The sequence below is a fragment of the Poecilia reticulata genome, chromosome 13 (assembly GCF_904066995.2).
Source record: "Poecilia reticulata chromosome 13, P_reticulata-male-v2, whole genome shotgun sequence".
Taxonomy (NCBI): Eukaryota; Metazoa; Chordata; class Actinopteri; order Cyprinodontiformes; family Poeciliidae; genus Poecilia; species Poecilia reticulata.
This window is the reverse complement of record NC_088842.1, coordinates 34,022,722-34,036,581: the sequence shown is the minus strand read 5'-3', so window position 1 is coordinate 34,036,581 and position 13,860 is coordinate 34,022,722. Positions and strand designations below refer to the sequence as shown.

Genomic DNA, 13,860 nt, shown 5'->3' with positions numbered 1-13,860 from the left:
ACACACAGTTACACACATACACACACAGAGAGACACACACACACACACATAGAGACACACACACACAGAGACACACACACACACACACACACACACATAGAGACACACACACACAGAGACACACACACACACACACACACAGAGACACACACACACACACACACACACACACACACACACACACACACAGACACACACAGAGACACACACACACACACACACACACACACACACACACACACACACACACACACACACAGTCTCTTCAGTCTCAGATATGTGAAGTTATCGGACCGTTAATCAGCAGAACCAGAACCAGTTGCAGACTCCTCCAGTCGGACCTCCGTACTGGTTAAACTGGGCAGGTAGCCTAGCTGACCACCATCATCATCATCACCTGCTGCTCATCACGGATGATGAAGATGGCTCCTCTTCCTCCTCTGGGTCCTTGAGCGCAGGTACCAGGACACAAATACTCGTCAGTAATTACAGAACCTGACCTGGTTCCGCTCGGCAGGCCTACATTCAGCGTGACGGTGCGTTCACTGGAGCCGGTCACATGACCCGGCCGGGGGCTCCCATTGGTCCAGATCATTTCCCCCTCAGTAAAAAACATCCACAGAAAAGTTTCACACCAGGAAGGAAACTTTTTTTTTCTATGCTCTTAAAATCCAAGATGGATGCTTATCTTAGTTGAGCTATTTTAGCTCCTTTTGGGACTGATTAGCTCATTTTAGCTAACTTTATGCTAATTTTTTTATTCAAAGCTTAAATTCTCCTAGTTTAGCTTAGCTTAGCTTAGCTTAGCGTATCGTGTCTTTGCTTAACTCGCTTTGATTAGCTTGCGTTAACACAGCTTAGTTTATCTTAGCTCAGTTTAGCTCATCTTAGGTCAGCTTGGCTTTCGCTAGCTAGGCTTATGTTAGCAGAGCTTATTTTTAATTAGATTAGCCTGTTTGATTAGTCTGAGATGAATTTATTTTAGTTTAATTTAGCTTAGCTTACCACAGCTGAGTTTAGCTTATTTTAGTTTAGCTTAATTTAGTTCATCTTAGTTTATCTTGAGCTTAATTTAGTTAGCTTGTCCTGGTTTCAATTAGCTTAAGAAATTGTAGCTTTGTTCATTTTATCTTATTTTATTTGTCTAAGGCTAACTCGTAGCATATTTTATTTTATCTTTGCTAAACATAGTTTATCTTAGAGTATCATAGCTAAACTAGCTTAGCTTTACATTAGCTTAGCTTTTTCAACATAGTTTTCGTAACTCGACTGTGTTCTCGCTAACTTTATTTTTTAAAGCTTTGCTGTCGCAGTCCGGAATCTGAGCGAAAATCGTCTAAATCCCGAATGAAATCGATTTAAACCTCCGGGAGATGAAGGTTGAAGGGAACTGCGTTCCCTCCAGAAATCTGGACCGCCTGACAAAGTCACTGCGTCTTTTCCAGGCTAAATGTTCTGACCCTGAAACTCGCTGGGGTCAGGCGGACGGCGTGTCGGTGACTCATCTGATAATTGGGTTGTGTGACGAGCTCTTCGCTGATAATTGGGCGTCCACTCATACAGACTCCTCACCTCGTCTTCCTCATCTTCAGCAGCCATCAGGTGGATGGGAGGCTTAGCTCTTCGTGGTTAGCGTTAGCCTGATGTAAAGTAGCAGGAACGGATCCCGTGGATTTCTCTGGATTTGGTTGTTGCGCCCTGAGGCCGCCGCCGACTCTGAGCTCAGATGATCATCAGGATGCAGGTGAAGCAGCAGATCAGGTTTTACCTGCAGGTGTTCATTCTGCTTTCCCCGCTGGTTGTTGATAGCGGTTAGCTTACTTAGCTTCCACTGAGGGAATTTATTGGCATAAATTATAATTTACTTTGCTTTTTTTGTAAACTTTCAGTTGATTAAAGTTCAACATCTGTGTTGAAGTTAGGCGTTTGTATTCATACTTTTATTTTGAAGTGGTGACGACTTCCATTTCCTCTCCTCACTTTCCTTCTCTTTTTTTCTCCAATAACTTTATTTAACACAGGAAACCTACAGGAACAAAATCAACATGGACAGTAGAGAATTAGATATAAACATGGATATAATATTTACAGCTGTTATATAACATGTAGATTAAAATGTCATAATTAAATTGGTGCTCTTTAAAGGGTGTTAGCATTAGCTTCTGCTAAATACCGTGTTGGCGTTTCATGTAGTGCTTTAGCATTAGCGTAACTGATATTTATGATTTGTGTTTCAGGGTAGCGCAGCTAACGTTTTAGCCCGCTGTGTTTTAACCACTGGCTTCTTATATTTAGCTAAAAGTAGTAAAACAATAATGGATTTTTAAATTATAGATAAAACAACACCAGTTTTTATTGTATTTTTGTTTTATTTTGCAATTTCTCCTCATCAGGATGAAAAGTCGCTGCCTTTTAGAGGAAGATTCAAACTTAAAATCAGAGGAAAGCTGGTGGAAATGTATCAAATATTAAAGTTTTTGTAATATTAGCAGCTTGAAACGAGTTTTCTCATTCAGCATCAAATTTTAAAAGTTTCTGTTCATCTTCAGTGAGGCGAAACGAAGCTGCTTGTTTCCAAGCTTCATATCAAAGCTCTTATCTTCCGTCTCCACTTTAATGGCGTCAACTTCCTGTCGTTTAAATTATTCCTGCCGTTCGGACGGGCGACCCCAGGTCTCCCGCTGTGGGGCTGAGGAAGAGGAGCGTGAACGCAGCATCAGGATGAAGGTGGAGTGGTCCGATGTGGGAGCAACATGAAACATCAGGCGGAATATTTTTAGGAGCTTCTTCCACACCTCCTCCTCCTCCTCCTCCTCCTCCTCCTCCATCACTCCGTCTCTCGCGCTGACGGCGGCTCGCTGCTTCCTCTCCCTCTCTGCTGCTCTTCACATGCAGCAGAGGAAGAGGAGGCAGGAGGAAGACGCCTCTCTGTTCGCTCTCTCAGCTTCTGGATCAGATTCTCCTGATTCCGGGTTTCAGGATCGGATTCCTCCAGAGAATTTAGGCAAAGTGCTGAAGAGCTGCAGCGACCCGTTCAGGCGGTTCTGGACGTCAGGCGGATTTTTCTCCTGGTCATTTCAGAGTCAATGTTCTGCAGATGTTTCTGTCCTGCTGTGACGGGAGGAAAACCAGCTGGAACTGATCAAACAGTGTTGGCTAAGTGGGTCAGAACCGGACCTGTACCATGTGAAGCTGGACTCCTGCAAACTCTGCCGGATCAGCCAGAACCCTTTCGCGCGGTGAGGACGGGAATGCGGCTGCAGCTGGACCTGAAGCATCACTGTTGGGTCTGATCATGGGTCAGCCCCGTCGCCGTTAAGCCCGGTTCTCCTGGGGGGTCATGCGGTCCGACCCGGACTGAAGACAGATCCAGACCCAGAGGGATCCGGCTCCTCGGGGAGATGGCGGCTGCCATCGCCAGCTCCCTGATCCGACAGAAGCGCCAAGCGCGAGAGTCCAACAGCGAGAAGGTCACCGCCAACAAGAAGCGCTCCAGCCCCAGCAAAGACCCGCGCTCTCTCTGCGAGCGGCACATCTTCAGCGTCTTCAGCAAGGTCCGCTTCTGCAGCGGGAAGAAGCGGCCGGTTCGCCGGAAACCAGGTGGGCGCTCCCGTTCTGACCAGCATTCATGAACAGTTTTTACCGTCTGTAGAGGAACCTGGTCTGACGTTTGGTGGCCTGCTGGTGTTTTCTTGGCAACGATGGCTGGAGGATTCATGCCATCGTGAATCCTCCAGCTGGTGGTTCTGGTTCAGAACCACCAGCCCTGAACCAAGGGCTGGTGGTTCAGGTGGTTTAGATGCGTTAAATTTATACGGTTTGGATCGTTTCTCATCGTTATCTTGTGTTCCTAATGAAGCAGAGCGCTAAAAGCCAGACCGCTATCCCTTTTTTAGCTAGCACCCAGAACAAAGATGGAAGCTAAACTGATCCAAATACTCAGATTACTCTCCTTCAACCACCTTCAGGAGTTTAAACCAGAGAGCATGATGTTCTCAGCCATGAGTCCAATCTCAACTCATCCGTCCGCTTACAGGTTTGGTGCAAAATAAAGAGCTAAAGATGCCAACAGATCCCTGACTAGACCTTCAGGTCCTGTAAAACCAGGAAGAGGATCCATCCCGCTGCAGAAAACAGCTCAGATTTATCACCAAAACCACCAAATCACTCAACGACTTGAAGGTTTCCGCCTCGTTCCTCCATAACTCCTGGAGCTAAAGGATCATGGAGTCCATGTTCCTTTTGTCTCCTCCGATCAACTGGATTTACTACGACTAAAAAGCTAGCTGCGCTAACCCTAATCATTAGTTCTGTTACGCAAAAGCACAATGACGACATGGTGTTTAGCAGAAGCTAATGCTAAAGAGCTCCATCACAGTATTCAGCAGAAGCTAATGCTAAATGCTACATCAACACGTTATTTAGCAGACGCTAATGCTAAAGCACTCTATCACAGTATTCAGCAGAAGCTAATGCTAAATGCTACATCAACACGTTATTTAGCAGACGCTAATGCTAAAGCGCTCTATCACAGTATTCAGCAGAAGCTAATGCTAAATGCTACATCAACACGTTATTTAGCAGACGCTAATGCTAAAGCGCTCTATCCCAGTATTCAGCAGAAGCTAATGCTAAATGCTACATCAACACGTTATTTAGCAGACGCTAATGCTAAAGCGCTCTATCCCAGTATTCAGCAGAAGCTAATGCTAAATGCTACATCAACACGTTATTTAGCAGACGCTAATGCTAAAGCGCTCTATCCCAGTATTCAGCAGAAGCTAATGCTAAATGCTACATCAACACGTTATTTAGCAGACGCTAATGCTAAAGCGCTCTATCACTGTATTCAGCAGAAGCTAATGCTAAATGTTATATCAACACGTTATTAAGCAGACGCTAATGCTAAAGCGCTCTATCACAGTATTCAGCAGAAGCTAATGCTAAATGCTACATCAACACGTTATTAAGCAGACGCTAATGCTAAAGCGCTCTATCACAGTATTCAGCAGAAGCTAATGCTAAATGCTACATCAACACGTTATTTAGCAGACGCTAATGCTAAAGCACTATATGAACATATTTTAGTGGAAGCTAATTTGTAAAATGTATAGAGGGAGCTAAGTGCGCTAAACATTTAGAACGTTGGCTAAATCACTAAATGATAAATTAGCTCTGTTATTAGCGGGAGTGTTTCACCCGCCATGCAGTTCTGGTAACCGGCCGTCTAAAGATGGATGCTGCGACCCAACCCAGAGGGGAAATGTTCGTTTTCTCTCCTCTGAAGGGAAAACTACTGATGTTGGCGTATTAAATAAATCAAGCAGCTGGCAGGCGGCTCGTCGGAACGTAAGCAGCTTTCATGAGTGCAGCAACACTTAAAAACAGCCGGTAGTATTGCATAACTTTCTTCTTCTGTGGTAAATATTTGATGAGGCTGATTCCAGCTTCGGTTTCCCACTGGAGGCTCAGAAAATCCTTTTAGCATGATTAGCTGCGTTCTGCCGCAGAACCCGGTTCGGTTCGGCCTTTGCGGTTCCACCCCTCTGGGTTCTGAGCGGTTCACTGCGACGGCGCCGCTTTCTGCTGACCGGGTCTCTGCAGTCCGGAGACCCGGTCAGCAGGCCGACCCGGCGCCCAGCAGCCGAGCCGAGGGTTTCTGAGGTCAGAACAAAAGAGGTTTGGATTAAAACAAAATACTTTTCAGAGCCTGATAACAACTAATTGTTCATTTGCACAAATGGCTGCTTCCAGCATTTTCCATTCAGTCACCTGATTATAAATTAGCAACAATATTATTTTATTGTTTTAACCCTGGTATGTCGAAATGGGGTCCAACCGACGCCACACACGTAAAACCTCTACGTTTGCCTCAGTCCTCGCACGAACGAGGGTTAAGACTTAAAACAGTTCAGTTAATCAGACCAGAAGAAGCTTCGTCAGACTCCCTGGTCTCTGCTGAGTCGTGCTTTTATAAGTTCGCACTGAGCATGTGCAGCCGAGCTAGCATGTGGCTTTTAGACGGGTTAGCTGGTTCAGCTCTCTGTGAAAAGGCAGCGTTCAGAGAGCGATCACATTAACCCGAACCGGGCACACCTGCTACAGATCAACAACCAGACCTTCAGTTTTGAGTGAAGGGTGGCTAACGGTGCGCTAGCTAGGCTAATGGACGGCGAGATCACCAATCGCACACTCGGCTATAAACCCAACCAGCCGCCATTTTGTTTCTGACGGCCAGAAACTTAAAAATGGAAACGACAGATAATCACCAAGCTGTGATGGATGAATGGATGAACAGTTGGATGAACGGTTGGATGCATTTGGGTTAATAAGAGTTTTCTCTCAGTTTGCTGCAGCATCTAGTCGTTGTACGTCTAGGGGAAACCGCTCCTCCAGTAAAGCGTGCTCTGATTGGTCGGCCCGCAGAGGTTCTGGTCCGGTTCTGAGCGTCGGCCTCAGTCAGCTCCATGTCGCCTCGCCTTGTGATGAGGTGTTTATTCTTCTTCTTCTCCTCTCTGCAGCTGCAGAAGTTGGGAAGTGTGAAATCCGTCTAAATTTAGCGGCGCGGGGAGAAAACGCCTCTGGATGAGCTGATGCTAATCAGCGTGAGCAGCTAGCAGATGATTCATGTCAGGAAACAGAAACATGATCTGCTAACATCAGGGCAGATCTGCCAACGCCACAAACAAGCTGCAGAGGAACACATGAAAAGGTCAAAGGTCATTTAGCCCTGAACTCATCCGTAGTCTAGCAGGAGGAACATTTTTTTTCCTGTTTTCATCCTAAATCAAACATCAGATGGAGTCAAACAAAATTCCTGTTTCACTCTTTGCTCTCCGGATGAAAGACAAAAGTTGCTCCGACTTCCTCAGCTTTCAGGCTTCTGTTGTTTCATGGAGAGGCTAACAAAGCCGCTAACCAATTAGCTAACGAAGCAGCTAATAGAGCAGCTAACAGAGCAGCTAACACAGCAACCAATCAGCTAACGAAGCAGCTAACCAATCAGCTAACGAAGCAGCTAATAGAGCAGCTAATGAAGCAACTAACAGAGAAGCTAACACAGCAACCAATCAGCTAACGAAGCAGCTAACAAAGCAGCTAATGAAACAGCTAACAGAGCAGCTAATGAAGCAGCTAACAGAGCAGCTAACACAGCAACCAATCAGCTAACGAAGCAGCTAACAAAGCAGCTAACACAGCAACCAATCAGCTAACGAAGCAGCTAATAGAGCAGCTAATGAAACAGCTAACAGAGAAGCTAATGAAACAGCTAACAGAGCAGCTAACACAGCAACCAATCAGCTAACGAAGCAGCTAACAGAGCAGCTAACACAGCAACCAATCAGCTAACGAAGCAGCTAACAGAGCAGCTAACACAGCAACCAATCAGCTAACGAAGCAGCCTTGTCTGGAGGTTAGCGGCTGCTCCACATTCAGCTCTGTGTCTCTATTTGAGGCCTCCTGGCCCACATTGTCTCCTGCTCGTCCTCAGACGGTCCAGCAGGGACGCGGTCCAACTGGACCGTCAGGGGAGCCTCGGTCCGCTCACAGATCAGAGACGGAGCAGTGTGAGCAGGCTGGAACCTGCTTACACTGGTTGAGATTTGACTGGGAGGACTTTATTTTCATTTTTTCTTCCATTTTCACTAATTTTGCTAACTTTGAAAAAAGTTTAGCTCACACAGCTTCCACTAATTCTGAAGGTCAAATTAACTTTGAGGAGAATGAAGTTCGAGATCTGTGCTGCAGTTTTGGTTATTGGCGAATTCTTCAAGCAGTTGGACGTTTATATCCATGCTCTTATTTTGAAGTTTGCTTAGGCAGCAGTTTGGTTTCCGCTCAGAGATTCTGTTAAGCTGGAAGAAGTTATTCAACAATCAAACAATGAAATATACAGAAGAATACAACACTAACATGTTTGACGTCAGGGATGTCAAACAAACAAATATGGAAAAATCGGCATTTATGAATCGATGAGAGCGTAATCATGTTTTCCTCGCATGGTCACATTTAGCGTTAGCTTCCACTAAGTACCATGATGATACAGTGTGTTAGCGGAACTAATGTTTATGATTAGTGCTTTAAGGTTAGCACGGCTAACTTTTAGCTAGTGCTGCCAGCCACTGTGTTTTCTGATTCTTCTAATATACAAACCTTTAACTGAAGCGGGTCGTTAAGCTGCTGTTAAAGTCCCGTCTCCACAGTGACACACGGTGGGGGAAGCATCATGCTGTGGGACAGGGAAGCTGCCTCGAATCTCAGATTCCCAGAAACGTTGAATTGTTTTAACCCCTCATACTTCGTTTTCTTTGATCAATCAACAAGTTGTGGGATAAAACGTTGCTGCAGAATCCTGCAACGTTCTGCTGACTCACTTGGAGCCATTTTTACCTCCTTGCTAATGCTAGCTTTAGCTAAAGGACCTCAGAGGTTCAGTTCAGGCTCATGATGACTGATGGCAGCTGTGAACTCCAGAAGTCTGAACTCCAGTCTTATATATATATATATATATACACACACAATTATAGGAAATGAACGTAACATGTCATTTGATCTGATTGGGCGGCAGAAAGGCACCGTGTGCCTGGAAAACACAGAAAGAGCTGCAGGATTCAGACTTCAGGAAATCACAGGAACGTCTGGCTGCTTGATGACGGTTGGATCAGATGGTAGGAAAGGAAAGAGGCAACAAGACCTGAGGGTTTAGATGTGTAGCAGACCAGGTGAGGAAGCAGGAGAGGAAGCAGGAGAGGAAGCAGGGGAGGAAGCAGGAGAGGAAGCAGAAGAGGAAGCAGGTGAGGAAGCAGAAGAGGAAGCAGGAGTGGAAGCAGGGGAGGAAGCAGGAGAGGAAGCAGGAGAGGAAGCAGGAGAGGAAGCAGGTGAGGAAGCAGGAGAGGAAGCAGGGGAGGAAGCAGGGGAGGAAGCAGGAGAGGAAGCAGGAGAGGAAGCAGGAGAGGAAGCAGGAGAGGAAGCAAGAGAGGAAGCAGGAGAGGAAGCAGGTGAGGAAGCAGGAGAGGAAGCAGGTGAGGAAGCAGGAGAGGAAGCAGGAGAGGAAGCAGGAGAGGAAGCAGGAGAGGAAGCAGGAGAGGAAGCAGGAGAGGAAGCAGGAGAGGAAGCAGGTGAGGAAGCAGGAGAGGAAGCAGGAGAGGAAGCAGGTGAGGAAGCAGGAGAGGAAGCAGGAGAGGAAGCAGGAGAGGAAGCAGGAGAGGAAGCAGGAGAGGAAGCAGGAGAGGAAGCAGGAGAGGAAGCAGGAGAGGAAGCAGGAGAGGAAGCAGGAGAGGAAGCAGGAGAGGAAGCAGGGGAGGAAGCAGGAGAGGAAGCAGGAGAGGAAGCAGGAGAGGAAGCAGGGGAGGAAGCAGGAGAGGAAGCAGGTGAGGAAGCAGGAGAGGAAGCAGGAGAGGAAGCAGGAGAGGAAGCAGGTGAGGAAGCAGGAGAGGAAGCAGGAGAGGAAGCAGGAGAGGAAGCAGGAGAGGAAGCAGGTGAGGAAGCAGGAGAGGAAGCAGGAGAGGAAGCAGGAGAGGAAGCAGGAGAGGAAGCAGGAGAGGAAGCAGGAGAGGAAGCAGGAGAGGAAGCAGGAGAGGAAGCAGGAGAGGAAGCAGGAGAGGAAGCAGGAGAGGAAGCAGGAGAGGAAGCAGGAGAGGAAGCAGGAGAGGAAGCAGGAGAGGAAGCAGGAGAGGAAGCAGGAGAGGAAGCAGGAGAGGAAGCAGGAGAGGAAGCAGGAGAGGAAGCAGGAGAGGAAGCAGGAGAGGAAGCCGCTCTGACCAGGTGTGTGTGTTTGTGTTGCAGAGCCGCAGCTGAAAGGCATCGTGACGCGTCTCCACAGTGAGCAGGGATTCTTCCTGCAGATGCTGCCGGACGGGACCATCAGCGGCTGCAAAGACGAGAACAGCGACTACAGTGAGCGTCAGGCTGCGACCTGTGACCTGAAACACCTGTTACCTGAAACACCTGTGACCTGAAACACCTGTTACCTGAAACACCTGTGACCTGAAACACCTGTGACCTGAAACACCTGTTACCTGAAACACCTGCGACCTGAAACACCTGTTACCTGAAACACCTGTGACCTGAAACACCTGTTACCTGAAACACCTGTGACCTGAAACACCTGTTACCTGAAACACCTGTGACCTGAAACACCTGTGACCTGAAACACCTGTGATCTGAAGCGGCTCCGAGCCGCAGGTCACAGGTGTTTCAGATCGCAGGTGTTTCAGGTAACAGGTGTTTCAGATCGCAGGTGTTTCAGATCACAGGTGTTTCAGATCGCAGGTGTTTCAGATCACAGGTGTTTCAGGTCACAGGAAGCTGATCTCCAGAATGTTTCCAGTCTCGTTCCTGCTGCAGATCAGAGCTGCTGCTGGGAGCCGGATGAAAAGGACACGGAGACGAAGAGGAGGAGGAGGAGGAGGAGGAGATGTTTTGGTTTCTCTCAGATCATCTGAGTTAAATAAAGGAGGATTAGCAGCAGCATTGCCACAGGCCTCTTCCTCCTCCTCCTCTTCCTCCTCCTCTTCCTCCTCTCCCACACGCCAGCTCTCCGTCTCCCAGGATTAAATCACCTCCCATCACTCCGTCCCTCGTTCTTTTCTTCTGTTTCTCTGCATTTTCAGCTGCAGGCGAGCAGCAGAGGCAGCGCATGTCTGATTTAACTCATGTGCAGGACGGATTTGTGTCTCTGTCTCTGGACGTGTTTCTGTCTCTGGACGTGTTTCTGTCTCTGGACGTGTTTCTGTCTCTGTCTCTAAACGTGTTTCTGTCTCTGGACGTGTTTCTGTCTCTAAACGTGTTTCTGTCTGTGGACGTGTTTCTGTCTCTAAACGTGTTTCTGTCTCTAAACGTGTTTCTGTCTCTGGACGTGTTTCTGTCTCTAAACGTGTTTCTGTCTCTAAACGTGTTTCTGTCTCTGGACGTGTTTCTGTCTCTGGACGTGTTTCTGTCTCTGGACGTGTTTCTGTCTCTGGACGTGTTTCTGTCTCTAAACGTGTTTCTGTCTCTAAACGTGTTTCTGTCTCTGGACGTGTTTCTGTCTCTGGACGTGTTTCTGTCTCTAAACGTGTTTCTGTCTCTAAACGTGTTTCTGTCTCTGGACGTGTTTCTGTCTCTAAACGTGTTTCTGTCTCTAAACGTGTTTCTGTCTCTGGACGTGTTTCTGTCTCTAAACGTGTTTCTGTCTCTGGACGTGTTTCTGTCTCTAAACGTGTTTCTGTCTCTAAACGTGTTTCTGTCTCTAAACGTGTTTCTGTCTCTAAACGTGTTTCTGTCTCTAAACGTGTTTCTGTCTCTGGACGTGTTTCTGTCTCTAAACGTGTTTCTGTCTCTAAACGTGTTTCTGTCTGTGGACGTGTTTCTGTCTCTGGACGTGTTTCTGTCTCTAAACGTGTTTCTGTCTCTAAACGTGTTTCTGTCTGTGGACGTGTTTCTGTCTCTAAACGTGTTTCTGTCTCTAAACGTGTTTCTGTCTCTAAACGTGTTTCTGTCTCTAAACGTGTTTCTGTCTCTGGACGTGTTTCTGTCTGTGGACGTGTTTCTGTCTCTAAACGTGTTTCTGTCTCTAAACGTGTTTCTGTCTCTAAACGTGTTTCTGTCTCTAAACGTGTTTCTCTAAACGTGTTTCTGTCTCTAAACGTGTTTCTGTCTCTAAACGTGTTTCTGTCTCTAAACGTGTTTCTGTCTCTAAACGTGTTTCTGTCTGTGGACGTGTTTCTGTCTCTAAACGTGTTTCTGTCTCTAAACGTGTTTCTGTCTCTAAACGTGTTTCTGTCTCTAAACGTGTTTCTGTCTGTGGACGTGTTTCTGTCTCTAAACGTGTTTCTGTCTCTAAACGTGTTTCTGTCTCTAAACGTGTTTCTGTCTCTAAACGTGTTTCTGTCTCTGGACGTGTTTCTGTCTCTAAACGTGTTTCTGTCTCTAAACGTGTTTCTGTCTCTAAACGTGTTTCTGTCTCTGGACGTGTTTCTGTCTCTAAACGTGTTTCTGTCTCTGGACGTGTTTCTGTCTCTAAACGTGTTTCTGTCTCTAAACGTGTTTCTGTCTCTAAACGTGTTTCTGTCTCTGGACGTGTTTCTGTCTCTAAACGTGTTTCTGTCTCTGGACGTGTTTCTGTCTGTGGACGTGTTTCTGTCTCTGGACGTGTTTCTGTCTCTAAACGTGTTTCTGTCTCTAAACGTGTTTCTGTCTCTAAACGTGTTTCTGTCTCTAAACGTGTTTCTGTCTCTGGACGTGTTTCTGTCTCTAAACGTGTTTCTGTCTGTGGACGTGTTTCTGTCTCTAAACGTGTTTCTGTCTCTAAACGTGTTTCTGTCTCTAAACGTGTTTCTGTCTGTGGACGTGTTTCTGTCTCTAAACGTGTTTCTGTCTCTAAACGTGTTTCTGTCTCTAAACGTGTTTCTGTCTCTAAACGTGTTTCTGTCTCTAAACGTGTTTCTGTCTCTAAACGTGTTTCTGTCTCTAAACGTGTTTCTGTCTCTGGACGTGTTTCTGTCTCTGGACGTGTTTCTGTCTCTAAACGTGTTTCTGTCTCTGGACGTGTTTCTGTCTCTAAACGTGTTTCTGTCTCTGGACGTGTTTCTGTCTCTAAACGTGTTTCTGTCTCTAAACGTGTTTCTGTCTGTGGACGTGTTTCTGTCTCTAAACGTGTTTCTGTCTCTAAACGTGTTTCTGTCTGTGGACGTGTTTCTGTCTCTGGACGTGTTTCTGTCTCTAAACGTGTTTCTGTCTCTAAACGTGTTTCTGTCTGTGGACGTGTTTCTGTCTCTAAACGTGTTTCTGTCTGTGGACGTGTTTCTGTCTCTAAACGTGTTTCTGTCTCTAAACGTGTTTCTGTCTCTGGACGTGTTTCTGTCTGTGGACGTGTTTCTGTCTCTAAACGTGTTTCTGTCTCTAAACGTGTTTCTGTCTGTGGACGTGTTTCTGTCTCTGGACGTGTTTCTGTCTCTAAACGTGTTTCTGTCTCTAAACGTGTTTCTGTCTGTGGACGTGTTTCTGTCTCTAAACGTGTCTCTGTCTCTGGACGTGTTTCTGTCTCTAAACGTGTTTCTGTCTATGGACGTGTTTCTGTCTCTAAACGTGTCTCTGTCTCTAAACGTGTCTCTGTCTCTAAACGTGTTTCTGTCTCTAAACGTGTCTCTGTCTCTGGACGTGTTTCTGTCTCTAAACGTGTCTCTGTCTCTGGACGTGTTTCTGTCTCTAAACGTGTTTCTGTCTCTGGACGTGTTTCTGTCTCTAAACGTGTTTCTGTCTCTGGACGTGTTTCTGTCTCTGGACGTGTTTCTGTCTCTAAACGTGTTTCTGTCTCTAAACGTGTTTCTGTCTCTAAACGTGTTTCTGTCTCTAAACGTGTTTCTGTCTCTAAACGTGTTTCTGTCTCTGGACGTGTTTCTGTCTGTGGACGTGTTTCTGTCTCTGGACGTGTTTCTGTCTCTAAACGTGTTTCTGTCTCTAAACGTGTTTCTGTCTCTGGACGTGTTTCTGTCTCTAAACGTGTTTCTGTCTCTAAACGTGTTTCTGTCTCTAAACGTGTTTCTGTCTGTGGACGTGTTTCTGTCTCTAAACGTGTTTCTGTCTCTGGACGTGTTTCTGTCTCTGGACGTGTTTCTGTCTCTAAACGTGTTTCTGTCTCTAAACGTGTTTCTGTCTCTAAACGTGTTTCTGTCTCTAAACGTGTTTCTGTCTCTGGACGTGTTTCTGTCTCTAAACGTGTTTCTGTCTCTAAACGTGTTTCTGTCTCTAAACGTGTTTCTGTCTCTAAACGTGTTTCTGTCTCTGGACGTGTTTCTGTCTCTGGACGTGTTTCTGTCTCTAAACGTGTTTCTGTCTCTAAACGTGTTTCTGTCTCTAAACGTGTTTCTGTCTCTAAAC

The 13,860-nt window shown here is 46.3% G+C and overlaps 2 protein-coding genes across 4 annotated transcripts in view; one reads left to right on the top strand and one right to left on the bottom strand.

Moving 5' to 3' along the window:
* LOC103460077 (fibroblast growth factor 12) overlaps window positions 1-13,860 on the top strand; it is a 54,532-nt gene that overhangs the window by 26,627 nt on the left and 14,045 nt on the right. For 2 of the 3 annotated variants that reach the window (XM_081614177.1, XM_081614176.1), the window contains exon 2: window positions 9,787-9,897. In XM_081614177.1, the coding sequence (XP_081470303.1) occupies window positions 9,787-9,897 (111 nt within the window). Of the gene's footprint in view, window positions 1-2,894; window positions 3,601-9,786; window positions 9,898-13,860 lie in introns of those variants that run through there. The other variant, XM_081614175.1, reaches the window with a different exon arrangement.
* Window positions 10,299-12,607, bottom strand: LOC145554610 (uncharacterized; the record flags this gene model as incomplete). Its single annotated transcript, XM_081614777.1, has 4 exons — window positions 10,299-10,441; window positions 10,530-10,613; window positions 10,727-11,375; window positions 11,798-12,607. Coding segments are annotated over 4 exons (1,686 nt in total), but the record flags the coding sequence as incomplete, so codon positions are not given.